This window comes from Panthera uncia, chromosome B4, assembly GCF_023721935.1.
Source record: "Panthera uncia isolate 11264 chromosome B4, Puncia_PCG_1.0, whole genome shotgun sequence".
Classification (NCBI taxonomy): domain Eukaryota; kingdom Metazoa; phylum Chordata; class Mammalia; order Carnivora; family Felidae; genus Panthera; species Panthera uncia.
The window spans coordinates 100,186,331-100,207,270 of record NC_064809.1 but is presented as its reverse complement, the minus strand read 5'-3'; the positions used below and the strand labels follow the sequence as shown (position 1 = coordinate 100,207,270).

Sequence of the window (20,940 nt, the reverse complement as noted above, 5' to 3'; positions counted from 1 at the left end):
ATCTCATAGGGTTTTATTCTAGTATTTGTAACTCTCTTTTGTGAGAAACAAACATCGAGAAACTTGCTTCCCACTATCTGTAATGTTTTCTTATTTGTTCAATCCCTTGTATGTAACCTATCTCTCATTGCCACCCTTTGCCTGTATTTATTCCCTCCTCACCACAAGTGGGTTCTGCTGATATCCCATGTTGGCTTTCCTTGTGCATGAACACTCTGCTGACACTCTTTAGGCTTGGGCATCCTGGATGCCGTCTCTACCCTGCTTGAGTTGTGACTCGCTGCCCTAGATCACCCCTCCTCTTCCACTCCCCAGGATTCCTTCCTTACCCTGCTTAGCTTCTGTCATCCTGTGATAGGCTGCCCTTCCTAGGGTCTTTCTTTGTTCATGTTCAGACTCTGAGACCTCATGCTGGGTTGCTTCTCCTTGGAGACTGTTCTTCTTCATGTAGGGCTCCAGTCTTCTGATTGCCTGGTTTGGGGCACTGTTTTCTCCCTATCTAGCTCTGCCCTATCTAATGGCTTTAGGACTGAATCATTCAGAAAAAGAAGGGGAATGATGAGTTTTTCCTGTTTTAATCTTTGTTAATTTGATAAAGTTCTTGTTTTGTCATTTTTCTTACTGTTTTATCAATTATACATTACAGATACTTTGTTCTGCATTCATCCTCAGCAGTGTATCTTGCTACATTACATATACCAGTATAGCTGCTTTAATTTAGTCCTGAGGGCCAGTTAGCATGTTATGCCATAATTTTATTGAGAGCTATGGCTTTGTCATTAATTAGTTTGTTTGAATAACTTTAGTATTATTTTTGCTATATTTAGTTGGGCTTGTATTTCTCTGATCATATTTCACACATGCTTTTATATTTGTTTATACTTTACAAGTTCTGATCTGCCAGTGCACCTGTAAAGACAATTCGTGGGATTTCTTTAGTGACCATTCTAAGCTTAACTGAAGCAAGAATGTCTTATTTAAACTTACACAAACAGTTGGTGCCTTGCCAACATTTTCTAAGCTCTATATAGGTCTTTCTCCTTCCCTGTAGTAATATAAACCATCCCATTGCAAGGAAGATTATTTCTGACAAAGTATTATTTTAAATCAGTTGTGTAACAGGCTTTGAGGTTACCAGAAGGTCTAATTACATAGTCTTTGAAACTTTTAAGACCAATGTCAGTCTTAGCAGTTGTTTTTTTACAAGTCATTTCAATGATACTGGTATTTCTCCTCCACACCCTTCCCCCCATTTAGACTGGAATTGTCAACTTTAATAGGTATAGTAATTATTGAGTTGTTCTTTGTTGCCACAGAAATATAGAGGCTTCTAGTTAACAAATCTGAGGTGAAGTTTACATTTGCGTAGAGTATTAATGTGTAAAAAACATCAAGCATTTTCCTTCTTAAAAGTATTATAATTTTAAGGGTGCCTGGGTGGCTCAGTGGTTGAGCATCTGACTTTGGTTCAGGTCATGTTCTCATGGTTCATGAGTTCAAGCCCTGCATTGGGCTCTCTGCTGTCAGTGCAGAGCCCGCTTTGGATCCTCTGTCTCCCTCTCCTTCTCTACCTTTCCCTGGCTTGCACTCTCTCTCTCTCTCTGTCTCTCAAAGATAAATAAACATTAAAAAAAGTATTGTAATTTTTAAATTATAAAAGAGGATCCCTGCTCTTGATTTTGTTTTTTTCTAATATTTTCTCTTTTTGGCAAGAGTTTTAGAGATTACTTTAAACTGCATCTGTAATTGTCCATCTTGAATACACACACGAGAAGCAGGCTACCACTCCTCCCAATTTCTTCTTCTATACTAGTTCTCATACAAATATAGTCTATCCATTTTGAGAAACATTCCATTATGAAGGAATGTAATTTGATTACTAGAATTATTGTGAAGTAACATTTAGCTACAAAATGTGTAATCTAATAAAAGACCCTATTTAAATCTACCAATAAAGAATAAGCTTTGAGTGCTTGGGTGGCTCAGTTGGTTGAGCATCTGATTCTTGATTTTGGCTCAGGTCTTGATCCCAGGGTCGTGGGATTGAGCCCTGTGTCGGGCTCTGCACTGAGCATGGAGCCTGCCTAAGATTCTCTCTCTCCCTCTGTGTCTCGCTCTCATTCTGTCTCACTGTAACAACAACATCAACAACAAAAAAGTAATAATGATAAGTTTAAGTGTGTTCTGTCTCAGAATCTAACTATTGAAAAAATAGATATATAGAAATAAGCTTAAATTCTAATTGTTTACAGATCTTGGACATGAACATGGAACAATTTGATCAGGTTCTGATTTTATCAATTGCACCAAACTAGCTGCATAGAAAATACTGTGTGAGGGGCGCCTGCGTGGCTCAGTCAGTTGAGTGTCCGACTTTGGCTCAGGTCATCATCCCACGGTTCGTGGGTTCGAGGCCTGCATTGGGCTCTGTGCTGACAGCTCAGAGCCTGGAGCCTGCTTCAGATTCTGTGTCTCCCTCTCTCTCTGCCCCTCCACCACTCATGCTCTGTCTCTCTCTGCCTCTCAAAAAGAAAATGGTGTGTGAAACTTAATTGAGATATGTTTCAAGTGACTAGTTGTTAAAAAAAATGCTGCAAGAAATCTAGAAAACCGATATTATACAACTTCTGTTAGTATACTTAACTGGAAACTTGTTTGATCCTGACTTTAAGTCATTTATAATTGGGTCAAAATATAAAATTAGTATAATGCCACCAGACTGTTGCTGAAAACAATCTTCATTTCACATTTCTACATTTGTTAAAATTCTACTCTAAATCTGTTTTTAGTCAGAGTTTTACCAAAAGTATTAAGGAAAATGATTATGTTAAACTTCAGAAATATTATTTATTGTAATCTTGTTCCTGTCGTTTCAATCAATCTATCAGTAACCCACAAATCAGTAAATCCAGTAAAGGCTATTCTCATTTAGCAATTCTGCTTACTCCATTTCAGTGAAAGGTAGTCTGGATAATCAAGCTGATGTCATCTTTTAAAATATTTCAGTTATAACCAAAATGAGAGAAAGGTGTTGTTTTGGAACCTATGGCATTATTAGCATTTTTTTCCTAATGCATATTTAGACATCATTTAATGTTGTGTGTTAGTTTTAGTTCATGTAGAGTAAGATTAGGGAAATTTATAAATGAAAACCTTTATGAAATGTTAGTTGAGTGAGGTGCCTGAGTGGTATGGTTGGTTAAGCATCTGGCTCTTGATTTTAGCTCAGGTCTCAGTCTTGTGATTCTTGAGTTCGAGCCCTGCATCGGGCTCTGCACTGACAGTGCTGAGCCTGCTTGGGATTCTCTCTCCCTCCCTGTCTGCCCCTCCCCCGCTCATACTTTCTCTCTCCCAAAATAAATAAATAAAGAGAAAGATTAATAAAAAATGTTGAATACTGTTTGTGAAACTTTAGGGGTAAAAGTTTCATATGAAATCATTATCATCTACATTCCATAAAAGGTACTTTAAATGGATACACATAAGCTTAGTATTTCTTTCTACTTTATCTAAATAACCAGTGACTAAACATTTTAACCTAGTTATTTTGGTTTCAAAAATAATGTTAAAACTAGGTTTTATAAAGTATATTCTTTGTTGTTGTTAGAGATATTCTCAGAGAAGATTTGTTTTACATGTTTGACGTATAAGGTACAAATACTCTGCCCCGTCTTTAGGAACTGCCACTTTAATGACAAACAGATAAAAGACTCTTTCGAGAAAGTTTACTTGCTAAGCTTTGTTACAGTCCCTTCTTGTAAAAACATCTGATGCCCAAAGGAGAGTTAAAATATCTTTAAACCAACTGTCAAAGCATGGCTTCTCCAGAGGTAATCCTGGTAAGGGGTCAAACTCATGCATATGGACACTTCTAGTATCTGTCTGTCCCCTGGTTATTTTCTGCAACTGGTAAATTCCAAAGAGGTACTTTTCTGTAGTGTTACATTATTAGGGGAGTTATTTCCATACATTGTCCATGCATATTGATTGTATATGATTTGAGCTGGGGTTTTGGAGGAAAAAGACTCAAAGGTGGGAATCCCTGTCTTCCAGAAAATAAGACGTATGCCATACATGAAAAGTTGAGGTAAACATATTCAAATAAGCAGTTTAAGCTTTCCTAATGGGAATATACTGACTTGGAATAATTGAGACAGATTTACTGAAATTCCACATAGAAAAGTTAGTAAAGATTTTTTCATATCCCTGCTTAAAAAAAGTCTTAGTTGTGGAATATAAATTGTAAGCTTATTGTAAAGGAGTTGTGCAAATTTTTGTTCATTCATGTCCTTTAATCCCCAATAATCTAATAAAATGCACAATGTTACTCCTATTTTAGAGATGAGAAACTGAGACTGATAGAAGTTTAAAAACTTAGCCATAGGGGTGCCTGGATGGCTCATTCAGTTAAGCCTTTGACTTGAGCTTTGAGCTCCACGTTGGGCTTTGTGCTGACAGCTCAGAGCCTGGAGCCTGCTTCAGATTCTGTGTCTCCCTCTCTCTCTGCCCCTCCCCCGCTCATGCGCTGTCTCTGTCAAAAACGAATAGACATTAAAAAACAACAACAACAACAACAACACAACTTACCCATAGTTTCATAGCTACTGAAGCCTGTCTGGTTGGAACTTGGATCTAAATCTTACTGTTAACCATATGGTTTGCTGTACTGTATAATGTCCTTTATTGTACCATGCAATCAGTATTTGCTGTTTTAGTCTGGAATCTAGTCATTTTATAAAGGGAGCTTATTCTCTGATTTTAACATCATTTGTTCTTTACTGTAGAGTCTCTCTTGGAGATTTTTAATGATAACTAGAAGAAAAGAATTACCAATTTTTAAAATGACTCATTTCATTTTGACTGGTTTTATTAAAATGAAATTGCAAAAAATATTTGAAGAGCCTGAGTTATTAAAAGATTGAACAGAAAAATGCCTGGTTATTTGCAAGGTAATAATTTCCCCACCTCAATGGTTAATGTTAACTTTCAGCAACCTTTCTTTTAGATAGCTTACCATCAGCTTTTATGCTGATCATACTTTCTTTTTATTTTTAGGTGTCTTTGAAAATAGGCATTCATCATTATATGTATGTGGTGAATTTTTTTTTTTAATTTTTTTTTTTAACGTTTATTTATTTTTGAGACAGAGAGAGACAGAGCATGAACGGGGGAGGGTCAGAGAGAGGGAGACACAGAATCTGAAACAGGCTCCAGGCTCTGAGCTGTGAGCACAGAGCCCGACGTGGGGCTCGAACTCACGGACCGCGAGATCATGACCTGAGCTGAAGTCGGCCGCTTAACTGACTGAGCCACCCAGGCGCCCCTGTGGTGAATTTTTTTTTAATCGAGGGCAAAAAAAAACAGTGGAGGGAGATGTATATGATTCTAATTGTGTTCTTAATGCTTATTGGCTTCCAAAAAAAAAGTTGATTGGTTGATGAATGATGCTTGCTTTTACCATTTTCTGAGTTTTAAAAATCTTCTAAATTAAAAATACGCTTTTAAAAAAGTGATTGGTTTTGTCTGAAAAATCAGATGTAGAGTCTTCTTTAGTCTGACCAGCATTGTGAATTTTTAAAAGTATTGATATTTGTTCCATATTAGTTTCTTTCAAAATTAGACATGATTAACTGATTTATATAATCTGGAATTGTGTTCTTGCACACACACCCAAACTGATGTCGTTATTTTTACTTTACAGGAGCCATCTAGAACAGTTTCAGGCAGATATAAAAGGTAAGAATCCTTAAGTTTTGACCTACAACATATAGTTAGACATGACTTAACTAACTAGAACTGTTTCAAACACCTTGTTGAAAAATAAGAAACCTTAATATCATGCTCTTAAGAAATTACATTTGTTGGCGGGAGTATAGTCCTTTCTGTCCGACCATGATTTATTCTGAGATACCCTGCTGTCTTGGAAAACTGTACATACCATGAATTTGTATGGGACTGATGAAATTAGCAAAATAAAAACTTAGAATCAGTTTCCCTTATATATTTGAACATTGAAAATACTTATACTATCTTTATTAGCTTGGACTGCCATAATAAAACACCAAAGAAAGGATGGCTTAAACAGAAACTACTTTTCTCATAGTTCCGGAGGCTGGAAGTAAGAGATCAGATAGCCAGCAAGGTCAGGTTCTGGTGAAGGCCCTCTTCTGGGTTGCAGACTAACAACTACTTGTCTTGTCCTTAGTGTGGTAGAAGGAGCCCAGGAGCTCTCTCAGGTCTCTTTTATCGGAGAACTAATTCCATCCATGAAGTCTCCACCTTTGTGACCTAAGCACTTGCGAAAGACCCCACTTTCCTAATATTACCATGTAAATGAGGATTTCAACATACGAATTTGGGGGGATCTTAAAACATTCAGACCATACCAAGTCCTCTGCACAATGAGCATTGCTTTTACCAGAAAATGTGTTTGAGTGTATATGTACCTGTATAGGAAGAAAAGCAGAATTAGATATGAGAAGTTGTTTAATGGAGATTCTTGGGCTATTAGCTTCCTTTTTCCCTGTTGAAGTCGTAAAGATTACAGAAGATGTGGTCATACATGTGCAAACAATCATAGAGTCATGGTAGACCTTATCAAGTGTTTATAATGTCCAAGGTGCTTTACATAGAAATCTCACATTCAATTCTGACAATTATCTTAAAAGATAGGTACAGTAGGTACAGTATTTACATTCGTTTTGTAGATGAGGGAAGTAGGGTTCAAGAGGTAGAATAATTTCACAGGGGTACAAAGCTAGTTAACAGTAGAGTCTAGATTTGAACTCCGACAACCTGACTTCAGAACACACGTGCTTGTACCATCTACTTAAATTCATACATATAAAACCTTTTATTTCCTCTATTTGTATGTTAAAGTTTAAGTATTTTGTTGAAAGTTTTGGTTATTATATTCCATCTAAAATAAAACATTGATTAAGAGGAACTTTAATTTTAATACATATAAATAAATACACAAATTGAATAAATAAAATTTTGTTTGTTTATTTTGAGAGAGAGAGAGAGCACGTGAGTGTGATGTGGGGAGTGGGGGGTGGCATAGAGAGAGGGAGAGAGAGAGAATCCCAAGCAGGCTTCCATGTCTGTGCTATCAGCAAGGAGCCTCACACGGGGCTCAAACTTACAAACCGTGAGATCAGGACCGGAGCTGAAATCAAGAGTTCAATGCTCAACTGACTGAGCCATCTAGACACCCCTAAAATTTAATTTTTAAGTTTTACTATGGGCCATAGTGGTAGAAAGGAGTAAGGCCAAGATAATCAGTAATTGAATTAAGTAGGTCGGAAACTGTCTCAGGTGAACTATGTTTGTTACTGCTTCTTTAATTTTCATTTCTGAGTAATTTTGGTTTAGGTATAATGAAACCTGTGATTCCTTTTAGCTTCTGACAGTTTAAAAAAAATACTTGTTTATTTTTAGAGAGAGAGCACGCACAAGAGCATGAGCAGGGTAGGGGCAGAAAGAGAGAGGGAGAGAGAGAAAATCCCAAATAGGCTCTGCACTGCCAGCATAGAGCCTGATGCAGGGCCTGAACTCATGAACTGTGAGATCATGACCTGAGCCGAAATCAAGAGTCAGGCACTTAACCAACTGAGCTACCCAGGTGCCTCTAAGCTTCTAACATTTATACATGGCTTATTAATTTCTACTTAACATGAATAGCTTAAACTGGAAATCTTTTCTTTTGACAGAAATTATTGCCAAATAGCTCTGATTTGGCGTATTTTCAGGCTACCTCAAACCAAAAAAAAATTTACCATTAGTTTTTGGTTTGGGGAATAAAGATAAACTTCAGTAACTTAACAAATGTATAAGTATTTATTTATTAAATATTAAACATTGAATTAAAATTGATACTTTTCAGATTAGTGTTAAGTAGAATCAACAAGGGAATAATTTTCTTATAAATACTCATCAAAAACTTTATGTATCATTGTGTTAAATCAGGAAGAAAATTGGTTTTCCATCATGTATGTGTTTATTATAAGCTTTTTAGATCATTTTACTTGGGACCTATTCCTGCATTGGTACTTTTGTTATTTTTGTTACCTAGAGCATGTTTTGTTACTTTTCAGCTTTCAAAGGTTTAGCCCTGTTTAACATTGTTATAAAACATACATTCTTAAAAGCTTCTAGTCATTATTCACTGACTTACAACAACTCGTTGTTTGAATACTGTCTAAAAAGAAAAAAATACTAAAAAAATAAAACTAAACAAAACTCAAGATCTGTATCTGAAATTATCAATTCCTTATCTAGAGGAATTTGTTAAATTGTGCATCAATAGTTCGTTACTTTCATTAATTTGTCAGCAAGTTGTAGCAATGACTAGGGAATGGATGTTCCTTGGTGATTTGTGTCTGCCGACTAATGAGGATTTAAAAAAAAGGAAGAATGGCTAAAGATTAGAAATTTGACCTCATATGTTAGAAAATATTTTCAGTACATCAAATAACTTATCTCCTGTACACAGCTAGACAAACTCTTAAAAAATCATTACAGGGACGCCTGGGTGGCTCGGTTGTTGGTTAAGTATCCATCTCTTGATTTTAGCTCAGGTCATTATCTCATGGGTTTGTGAGTTCGAGCCTCATGTAGGGCTCTGTGATGACAGTGCAGAGCCTGCTTGGGATTCATTCATTCATTCATTCATTCTCTCTCTTTTTCTAAATGAATACACTTAAAAAATCATTAGATACAAGAACCCACAAGATTAGTTTGTATGTGTGCTGTTATAAATTATGAATTTAATATGTAATTTTTTCTTACAAATATCAAGAATGTACTTTTTGAGCACTGAGTTTGTTATACACTCAATCTAGTTAGGCTGTATTTTACTGAATCAACTTGTTTATCTAGAGCATCTCTTAAAAACTGATACTAATTTCCTTTTTTTTTTTAAGTGTTTTCCTCACCCCCCCCCCTTTTTTTTTTTTTTTTGTTCTTGAAAGAGAGAGAGAGGGAGTGTGACAGAGTACGAGCAGGGGAGGGGCAGAGGGAGAGAGAGAGAGAGAGAGAGAGAGAGAGAAAGATACAGAATCTGAAACAGGCTCCAGACTCTGAGCTGTCAGCACAGAGCCTCAGGAACTGTGAGATCATGACCAGGGCCAAAGTCAGCTGCTTAATCGACTGAGCCACCCAGGCGCCCCCTGACTAATTTCCTTTTTGAAACATGTTTAGAAACTATTTGGAGATGGAGATAATGAAATTTCTGAAATTCAGGGTTTAGGAAAGATGGATCAGTGTCAGTGCCATGTATTTGTAGGCTTTTTTTTTTTTTTCAATGTGTGACTTTGTTAATATGCTTACTTGGTTAAGTTCATAGTGCGTTGGTTAAAACGAGGATTTTTTTTCAAAGGCAAGACAGATTAGTAGATGTGTGCTTATAGATAGTCTGCTCAATATGATATCTAAATAAAACTGTCATACACTTCAAAAAAAAAAGACAGTTCTAAAATGACTTGCAATGGGTAGGATTAATCAAGGTGTATAATTTACCATTTTTATTTAAGTAATTCAACCATCAAGAATGGTTCTGATTAAAAAACATGGGAAACAAGCTAAGACAAATACTAAGTTTTATTCTCACATAGTAATTAACTGGTTGTTTTGTTTTCACAAATATATTTAATTCAGTATTAATTACTTTATTAAGTAATTGTGCCAAGTCATAAGTGCTTCTAAGTCATCCTCCTTTCTAGTAACCTTAATTTTAGGTTTCATTTATGTAGCTTTAAAAAAAATTTTTTTTAATGTTTATTTTTTATTGAGAGACAGAGACAGAGAATGAGAATGGGAGGGGCAGAGAGAGGGGAGACTCAGAATCCGAAGCAGGTTCCAGGCTCTGAGCTGTCAGCACAGAGCCTGATGTGGGGTTCAAACTCACAAGCTGTGAGATCATGACCTGAGCTGAAGTCGGACGCTTAACCGATTGAGCCACCCAGGTGCCCCTTTAGGCTTTTTATTTGTTTAACTGTGAGCATAATAGACATACAGTTTTGTATTCTGGTGTGCTGCTTAGTTAATATTACTTCAGCTTTTATGTTTTAAAGAGAATGGCTAGTATCAATAGCGTTCTCTGCTTTTCTCCCTTTCAGTGATGTACAGAACTGCTCATTGTAACTGCTTTGGTGACCCATAATTTCTTTATTTTTTATTTTTATTTATTTAAGCAATCTCTACATCCAACATGGGGCTCAAACTCATAACCCCGGGATCAAGAGTTGCATGTTCCTCTGAGACTACCAGCTGCCCTTATTCTTTATTTGGATTAAATGTGACTATGATTCTTTTCCTTAAGAGCCAACATTCTCTAACAGTCAGTTCTGCTATAATACTTGTTCTTGAAAACTAAAATTTGTCCCAGTTGATATAGTAGGGAATAATTTGACCATAACACAAATTTTATGTTTGCTTATGCACAATTTTGTTCATCAGAAACACTAGGCAAACATAGAAAACTATCCAGCTCAACTGAACCACGGAGGAATACACAAAATATACACGTCACACATCTACCAACTTACCTCCGTATGAGCCACAGCCATTCGTGTGTGGTGTTACAACTTCCCATCTGATTTCAGATAACTCTCCTTTTTACACTTCACTTACTGTGAAAAAGAGAGGCCTCACTTTTAAAAGATACTATATCTCAAATTCTTATTATCTCACATCTGTTGTTTTTGAGCTAATATACAGAGAAGTTCAAACCTTTATTTGTCACTTGATTCTTAAACTCTTTCATTGGAAATTGAATAGAACCTATGTAAGTTTAGAAAGTGAATAATTTATTCAGAAACCATTTTCATGCAAGATTTTCGATGTCGCAACTTTTTTCTAAATAGAACTTTATAACCATTGTTTTAAAACCAGTAGTTCTTGTTTGATTGCACTTATGTTTTGAGAACCACTGAGTCACCAGAAATTTCTTCGGTTTGTTGGTCAGGGATCAAACCAAAACAATCAGCGAAATTCTTTGTAGGTGAGAATTACAGACTAAAGACGAAAGGTATCTTTTGGTAGTTGAAGAGAAACAAGTCGTCTTGGGACTTGTTTCTAAAGAAATCTATTCTTTCTCAAGATGTCGTATTTTTGTATTAGTATATTCTGTATTTTACCAAATGGTGTAAGGCATACAGTATTCTAACTGTGGTTCTTCTGGTTAATGGATCTTGCAAATGACATGAATGTCAAAAAATGATCATTTAAAAGTAATTGAGACACTGGTACATTTTGTGGACTGAATTGTTTCCTTGTGGATATGTGAACTTTTATCTATGTTGTAAATATTATTAGCTAAAATTTACATAATATTTATTATGTACCATACACTCTTAACAGTACTTTCCTTATATGTTAATTCAGTTAATTTTCCCAACACCCTTATGAGGGAAATGTTTCTTTATACTCATTTTACAAATGAGCAAACTGAGGTACAGTGAAGTTTAGTGACTTGTGTGAGATAAGACAGATATTAATTGGTTGATTTTATCAACATATGTTGATTTACCTTATGTTAATGTTAATTTGCCTAGTATGGGTAGCATGTAAGATGTTTGATTCAGAGTTTGATTTAGCCTATTTTGACTCCCAAGTAACTGGACAGTACCAGTAACTGGATTTTTTTGTTTGTTTGTTTAACATAGTTTTTTTTGCAAAGTAACTTCCACTTCAGTGGCTTTAGATTTCACAGAATCTCCTCAGCTGTCTTTACTTTGGCTGCAGTATGGGAAAATAACTTTTGTTCTTACAATCTTCAGTTCCAACAAAATCTAAAGTTATCTTTATATTCATGAAAGAGAAATTATGTAACAATATTTTGTGCAGTATCATTTTTAAGTGCATTTTATGTATTATATTTCCTTGGATATTGATCACTAATTTGAACTTGCTATTCCATATTTAATCTCTTTTTTAGAGAGTTTTGAGGTATAGTTCAAATGGTTCATGATGTTTAAAAGTGTACAATTCAGTGGTTGATAGTACTTACTTACACAGTGTTGTATAGCCATGACCGCTATCTAGTTCCAGAACTACTCTCCACAAAAAAAAAAAAAAAAAAAAAAAAAAAAAAAAAAAAAAAAAAAGGGAAACCCCATACCCAGGAAATGGCCAGTCCCTATTTTCGCCTTCCCCTTAGCTTTAGCAACCAGTACTCTGCTATGTGTTTTTATAGATTTGCCTATGTTGGGTAATGCATATAAATGAAGTCATACTATATGTGGCCTTTTGGTCTGGCTTCTTTCGTTTAGCATTATGTCTGCAAGATTTATCTGTGTTGTAGCCTGCGTGGATAATATCACAGGATGGACATTTGGGGTGTTTCTACTTTTTGGCCTATGTGAACATATTAGGAACATTCATGTGTAAATTTTTTGTGGTTCCTATTTACTCTTAATAAATACATAGACATTTTTCATATTGCTTAGTTGAAGACTTTTCTGAAAAAAATAAAATGGATGTTTTATCAAATATGTTTTGAATAGTTGTGAGATGCAAGGTAGTATGCTTGGCTGTTTGGGTGATACATTTTTTTCTTTTTTTTTTTTTTTTTTTTTGAGAGAGAGGGCACAAGTGAACGAGGGGCAGAGAGAGAATCTAGGAGGAGCAGATGGAGAGAGAGTAGAGAGAGAGAGAAAAAGAGAAAGAGAAAAGTGGGGTTCACCCGAAGCGGGGCTCGATCTCACAAATGGTGATATCGAGCCAATATCACAAATGATGACCTGAGCCAAAGTCAGATGCTTAATAACTGAGCCATCCAGGCGCCCACACACATTAAGATAAAAATGAAGTGCATATAATTTTAGCTGTTTTTACCAAGTACAGTGACTTACATCTGGAAGAATGTTTTCTGGATTTGTTTTGTCTATCCCTCAGGTAGTAAAATTTGAGCAACTGGGTATATATGGTGAGATAGTTGTCATATTTTATCTCTTTAGGTTAATTCACTCTATTTAATATGCCAAAAATTAATATAGTATAGTTATAATGCAGACATTAAACTGATGATGTAGAAAACTATTAATTATATAGGATAATAATTACCTATTTATGTTAAATGGGAGAGGGTGAACATATTACAAAGTATGATACAAAACAAAGTCTCATAACATAGATCAGGTGTTTATAACTTGAAATCTATTGATGAACTAATATGTAAAATAATTTATTGTTTATCTGGGACAGATCTTTTCAATAGATTTTCAAAGGAAGCTGAGTATAAAAGGTTAAGAACTACTATGTTGTGAAATGTATTGGCAATTATCTCTGGGTTGGTGGGATTACTGGAGATAATTGATTTATATTTTTCATATCCTACAATTAATATATATCATAGTTTGAATAGAGTCTGAGAGTTTTTGATTTTGACATTGAGTTGTGTGTGTGTGTGTGTATATGCACGTGCACTCGTGTGTAAAGGAAGAGGAAAGAGAAAGTCTACACACAGAGTAAGGGGCTGTTATGAGGAGTGGGACTAATGATGGGGGAGAATAAGATAGCGAAACATGGTAAAAATATGGAGGCCAATCATGTACTTGTTGGTTATTTAAGGGTTTCATGGTTTATCCAATACTGCTAAATTCTTGATACCCATTCTAAAAGTGGGATTTTACTCATAAGTCTTGTATTTCTTATAATTACTAAGCCTTAAAATACCTACTTTAGTGGAAAATTCCTCTAGCTCTAATCTTATAATACTGTGCCAATCTTGTTCTCATGATAGTTTTAGAAAAACAGTGTTTTATTCCCCAATATAACACCTCCCTAGACTTACCACAAAAGATGTGAAAACTCCCAGTGGGGAAAAACTTTCTGAAAATGGAAGTATTTATCTTTGATGATACTTTATTCTTTTCCCTTTTCTGAACATTATAGTTAGTATTTTTTTATAGCTAAGGGCAAAGGAGATTCTTTTTGGAATTATATTAGTTAGAGATTTGTGTTAACATTCCTCAGTAGAGTATTACAGACTTTTTGGAGTTAATGAAACAGTCTTTTATTCTGTGTATTCTGCATTGTACATATATGTCCCTCAAAATAGGTTGAAAGCATTTGTTTTTAAAGTACACAGATCTAAATTTGGCAATAAGATCAAGTAACAATATTCACAGTTTTGACAGTATTTCTTACAGATCTAGTACATAATGGGGATACAGCACTGATTTTGTTTTCTAATAATTATTCCTTGTTTTGAATTTGTATAATACTATCATTTATGTATTGGCAAGCCTAATATGAAGAATCTTAGAAATTGTTAATTGTTTAAATTTTCTAAAAAATACTGTTTTAAGCTTGTACCTCAGGCAGATACAGAGTTATTAAGGGATATCCATATTTCTAGGTTTTGATGTTTGTGGTTGTCAGGATTGTAATTTCTACACAAATAATGTTGTTGGTTTAGGTAACTGAGTATTTTAAGGGGAAAGTTTTTTAAAAATGATTCTAATGCTCTTCTATAATATGATATGACTTCAGAGATACCTTACTCTCTTGATTTTCTTTCTACCACTTTGCTGCTATTTCCTAGTTTTGTTTGTAGTTCTTCCTTTCCTGTACTTGTTCTTTATGTGGTGGTGTTACTCAGCTCTCTGTAATCAACTTTATTCTCTTTTTGTTCTGTGTATTTGTGCCAGAAATTTCCTTTACTTCAATGACTTCCATTACTACCTGTGCATATACTGATGACTCCCAAGCATTGGCTCTATTACCTGTATAACCAACAACTTTGAATATCTCAGAAGTTTCTCAAACTCAGCATGTTCAAAAGTAAACTTGTGAAACCTGGTCAATTTCAGTAGTTGGCGTCAGAATCCACTTTCGCTGAAACCAGAAATCTGAGTGTTGCTTATGACCCTTCTTTGTTTTTTTTCCCCCCACTACATCAACTACATCCAGTCATTTATCAAGACTTATTGAGTTTGTATCACTTATATATCTTCAGTGCCAACACACCAATCTAAGACATCAGCATCTCTTAAATAGTTTATTTTGATGGCCTCCAAACTGACCTCCCTACCTCCAGTTTTTTCTTCAGTGCATTTTATTAAAATGCTTCTTTCATTTTACCTGCTTTAATGACTTCCTATGATCTTTAAGTGAAGTCTAAACTAGACTCCAAGGTGGAGTGATACACAAGATAATATTGATATGTAGGAAGAAAATATTATAACTTTTATATTTACTTTTTAATCTAAAGAACACTATGACATTTCTTCTTCAGAGCTATTACTGTGTACTGTTTGTTTATTATGCCCTTGCTTTATATGTCAGATGGTCATTTGTTACTGGAGATATCCTGAGGGAAGCATGTTTCATTCACTTTCTGAATGCTGCACAATACTGTAATTTGTACGTTAAATGGATACATGAATTATTATCCAGTTTAATGTTTACAAAATAAATCTGGGGGGTAGAATTTAAAAAAAATATCAAACCAAGTATATAAATGCAAAGATGATCACATGATTGTCCAGCTGGCAAAATCTACAAAATCAGATATTTTCTTGCCTGCTTATTTTGGGTTTTAAGTGAAAGGTTTTAAAATTTTTAATTCTTATTTTAAGTTATCTCTTTCTGTTATGACAGCCATTAAAGATCAAATATGCAAACTGATCTTAGAGCTAGTGCTTTGAATCTCTGTATCACAAAATGTTAAAATAAGATCCTAAGAAATAATGAAGCATATTCACCTGTACTTTCAGTAAAAATATTATAGTCAGTTTTGGGAAAACAAAAAATTTTGTATCATAAATAATTAAAATTTATGATACAATACAGAGTATTTTCACTGCTCTGAAAGTATTTTCACTGCTCTGAAAGTCCTCTGTACTCCACCTGTTTATCCTTCCCCCTTTTAAATCTCCCCCTAGCCCCTATAAACTACTGATCTTACTCCACAGTTTTACCTTTTCCACAGTGTCATATAATTAAGATCGTACATTATATAGCCTTCTCATATTGGCTTCTTTCACTTCTAATATGCACTTAAGGTTCTTTTTAGCACTGAGTAATATTCCAGATCTACCACAGTTTATCTGTCCATTCACCTATGAAAGGATATTGTGTTTGCTTCTAAATTTTGGGAATTATGAATAAAGCTGCTATAAACATCCCTGTGCAGATATTTGTGCAGACCTAAGCTTCCAGTTTCTTCAGGTAAATGCCAAGGAGCATGATTGATGGATCATATGGTTAAGAGTAGATTTAGTTTTATAAGAAGCTGCCAAGCAGCCTCCCAAAGTGGCTGTACAATTTTATATTTCTACCAGCAGTGAATGAGAGTTCCTGTTGCTGTAATCTTCAGTAGTGTTTGGGGTTTTCATTGTTTCTGATTTTAGCCATTCTAATGGGTGTGCATTGTTGTTTTAATTTGGATTTCCCTGATGACATAATATGGAACATCTTTTCATACACTTATTTACCATCTGCATATCTTTGATAAAGTGTCGATTAAGGTCTTTGACTTATTTTTTAATAGCATTGTTTATTGTTGAGTTTTAAGAGTTCTTTGTAAATTTTGGATAATAGTTCTTTATCAGGTGTGTTTTGTTGTAAGTATTTTCTCTCAGTGTGGCTTGTCTTCCCATTCTCTTTAACATTTTCTTTTACAGAGTAGAAAGTTTTAATTTTAATGAAGTCAGGCTGTCAACTATTTCTTTAATGGATTATGCCTTTGGTGTTGAATATTAAAAGTCTTTTCCATAACTAAGGTTTTCTAGGTTTTCTCCTATGTTAGCTATCTTCTAGAAGGTTTATATAAGTTTTGCATTTTACATTTATGTCCGTTATCCATTTTGAGTTGATTTTTATAAAAGGCATAAGGTCTTTGTCTTAATTTTTCATTTTATGCATGTGGATGTTTAGTTGTTCCAGCAGCATTTGTTGAAAAGACTGTTTTATCTTTGTTCCATCTTTTGTCAAAGATCAGTCATGGGTTATTTCTATGAGTTTATTTCTAGGCTTTCTATCTGTTCCATTGCTCTATTTATTCTTTCAATAGTACCACACTGCGTTGGTTACTCTAGCTTAATAGTTAAGTATTGAAGTTGGGTATAACCAGTCGTCCAGTTTTGTTTTCCGGTATTGTGTTAGCTTTTCTGGATTTTTTGCCTCCCTGTGTAAAATTTAGAATTAGTTTGTCTCTACAAAATAACTTGCTGGGGTTTTGTTTGAGCTTGCATTGACTATAGATCAAGTTGGGAAGAATTGACACTTCGCCAATATTGAATTTTCCTGTTCATTAGCTAAGAATATTTCTCCATTTATTTAGTTTTTCTTTGATCTCTTTCATCAGAGTTTTGTAGTTTCCCTCTTATAGATATAGTACTTTCTTATTAGATTTATGCCTAAGTATTTCATTTTGAGGGGAGCTAATGTAAATATATTGTGTTTTTAATTTCAAATTCCATGTGTTTATTGCTTGTATATAGGAAAGTGATTGATTGATTTTTGTGTATTAAACTTGTATCTTGCAACCCTTCTATAATTGTTTGTTAGGTCCAGGAATTTTTTTGTTGATTCTTTTGGGTTTTATATATAAACAGTGATGTCATGTCATCTGTGAACAAATACAGTTTTATTTTTGTGTTCCCAATCTGTATACCTTTTATTTCCTTTTCTTGTTTTGTTGCATTAGCTAGGACTTCCTCCAAGATGTTGAAAAGGAGTGGTGAAGGGCTCCCAGGTGGCTCAGTCAGTTAAGTGTCTGACTTTGGCCCCATATCTGACTCTTTGCTATCAGCACAGAACCTGCTTTGGATCCTCTGCCCTCCCCTGCCCTACCCCTCTGCTGCTTGTGTTCTCTACCTCTCTCTCAAAAAATAAATAAACAAACTTAAAAAAAAAAGGGGGTGGTGAAAGATAGTCTGGCCTTGTTCCTGGTCTTAGCAGGGTAGCTTCAAATGTCTCACCACTTAGTATGATGTAGGTTTTTGTAGGTATCCTTTATCAAGATGAGGAAATTCTCTTCTGTGCTTTATTTGTCTAGAATTTTTTTCATGAATAGATATTGGGTTTTGTCATATACTTTTTCTACATCTATTGGTATGATCATTTGATTTTTCTTTGTCAGCCTTGATGTGATGGGTTACATTTATTGGTTTTTGTTTTTTGTTTTATTTTATCATTTTATTTATTTTTCATCATAAGTGTACTCTTTAATTCCCACTCCCTATTTCTTAAAACACATTTTTAAAAATATTTATTTTTGAAAGAGAGAGAGAGAGAGTGCAAGCAGGGGAGAGGCAGAGAGAGTGGGAAACACAGAATCTGAAGCAGGCATGTTAGCACAGAGCCTGACACAGGGTTCAAACACATGAACCGCAAGATCATGACCTAAGCCGAAGTCAGACACTTAACTGACTGAGCCACCCAGGCGCGCCCCTCCCCCCCAACCCAGTCTCCTATTTCACCCATATCCCTACCCACCTCCTTTCTGGTAACCATCAGTTCTCTATATTTAAGAGTCTGTTTCTTGGTTTCTCTCCCCCCCCCCTTTTTCCCTTTGCTTATTTGTTTTGTTTCTTAAATTCCACATGTGAGTGAGATCATAATGGTATTTGTCTTTCTCTGACTGACTTACTTTGCCTGACATTGTACCCTCCAGCTCTATCCATGTTGTTGCAACTGGCAAGATTTCATTCTTGTTTTGTGGTTGAATAATATTCTATTGTATGTGTCCTCTTTATCCATTCATCTATTGATAGACACCTGATAGGCTTCCATATCTTGGCTTTTGTAAATAATGCTGCAATAAAAATAGAGGTGCACGTATCCCTTTGAATTAGCGTTTTCATATTTTTTGGGTAAATACCCAGTAGTGCGACTCCTGGGTCATAGGGTAGTTCTAGTTTTAATTCTTTGAGGAACCTCCATTCCATTTTCTACAGTGGCTGCACGAGTTTGCATTCCCACCAATCGTGCAAGAAGGTTCCTGTTTATCCACATCCTTGTCAACACTTGTAGTTTCTTGTGTTGTTGATTTTAGTCATTCTGACAGGTTTGAGGTGATATTTCATTGTAGTTTTCATTTGCATTTCCCTGATGATGAGTGATGTTGAGTATTTTTTATGTGTCTATTGGCCATCTCTATGTCTTCTTTGGAGAAATGTCTGTTCATGTCTTCTGCCCATTTTTAATTGGATTGTTTTTGGGGTATTGAGTTGTATCACATCTTTATATATTTATACAAATATTTTATGTATTTTGGATACTAGCCATTTATCTGATATGCCATTTGCAGATAACTCCTCCCATTCAGTAGACTGTATTTTACTTTTGTTATTTCCTTCACTGTACAGAGGCCTTTTATTTTGATGTAGTCCCAGTAGTTTATTTTTGCTTTTATTTCCTTTGCCTTAGGAGACATATCTAGAAAACTATTGCTATGGCTGATGTCTGAGAGACTACTGCCTGTGCTGTCTTCAGGGGTTTTTATGGTTTCAGGTTTCACATTTAGGTGTTTAATCCATTTTGAGTTTATTTTTTGTGTATGGTGAAAGAAAGTGGTCTAGTTTCATTCTTTTGCATGTGGCTGTCCAATTTCACAACACCATTTGTTGAAGAGATTGTCTTTTTCCCATTGTATGTTCTTTCCTCCTTTGTCAAAGATTAATTGACCACATAATTGTGGGTTTACTTCTGGGTTTTCTATTCTATTCCAATGATCTATGCTTTTTTTTTTTTTTTTTCTTTTTTTTAATGCTAGTACCATACAGTCTTAATTACCACCGCTTTGTAATATAACTCGAGATCTGGAATTGTGATACCTTCAGTTTAGTTTTTCTTTTTCAAGATTTCTTGGGCTATTTGAGGTCTTTTGTGGTTCCACAAATTTTAGGATTGTTTGTTCTGGTTCTGTGAAAAATGCTGTTGGTATTTTGATAAGGATTGTATTAAGTTTGTAAATTGCTTTGAGTAGTATAGATATTTTAACAATATTTGTTTTTCCAATTCATGAGCATGGAATGTCTTTCTTTGTGTCACCTTGACTTTCTGTAGTTTTTAGAGTACACATCTTTCACCTCTTTGGTTAAGTTCATTCCTAGGTGTTTTATTGTTTTTGATGTAGTTGTAAATGGAATTGTCTTAATTTCACTTTCTACTGCTTCATTACTAGTGTATAGGAATGCAACAGATTCTGTCCATTTATTTTTGTATCCTGTGACTTTACTCAATTCATTTATCCGTTTGAGTATATTTTTTTTTTTGTGGATTCTTAAGGGTTTTCTCTATATAGTATCGTATCATCTGCAAATAAGGAGACTTTTACTTCTTATCAATTTGGATGACTTGTATTTATGTTCTCTGATTGCTGTGGCTAAGACCACCAGTACTATGTTGAATAAAAGTGGTTAGAGTAGATATCCTGTTTTGTTCCTGACCTTAGGGGAAAGCTGTCAGTTCTTTAATTGATTTTTGAAATGTTGAACCAGCCTTGAATAGCTGGGATAAATTCCACTTAATACAATTTTTTGAGTGTTAAATTTTATTTATAAATATTTTGTTGAGGGTTTTTGCATCTGTATGTTCATAAGAGATATTAATATTAGTCTATAGTTATCTTGTGATATTTTCATCTGGTTTTGGCATTAGGGTAATGCTGGCCTTACAGAATGAGTTAGGAAGTATTCCTTCTGCGTCTGTCTTCTGGAAGAGATTTGAGAGAATTGGTATAATTCTTCCTTAAATGTTTGGTGTAGGATTCACCAGTGAACCTGCCTGGGCCTGGTGCTTTCTGTTTTGGAAAGTTACTAATTATTGATCCAATTTCATTAAGAGATATAGGCCTATTCACATTGTTTCTTTTTGTGTGAGTTTTAGCAGACTATATCTTTCAAGGAATTGGCTCATTTCACCTAGGTCATCAAATTTGTGGGTAGAGATGTTCACAGTATTCCTTTATTATCCTTTTAATGTCCA

The 20,940-nt window shown here is 34.8% G+C and overlaps 1 protein-coding gene across 3 annotated transcripts in view; it reads left to right on the top strand.

The window, feature by feature from the left end:
• The window catches only part of PAWR (pro-apoptotic WT1 regulator), a 137,364-nt gene that overhangs the window by 90,346 nt on the left and 26,078 nt on the right, over positions 1-20,940 (top strand). For all 3 annotated transcript variants that reach the window (XR_007456737.1, XM_049625994.1, XM_049625995.1), the window contains exon 3: positions 5,702-5,736. Coding sequence is in view for 2 of the 3 variants with exons in the window: in XM_049625994.1 (XP_049481951.1) it covers positions 5,702-5,736 (35 nt within the window). In the remaining variant the exon portion in view is untranslated. The remainder of the gene's footprint in view (positions 1-5,701; positions 5,737-20,940) is intronic.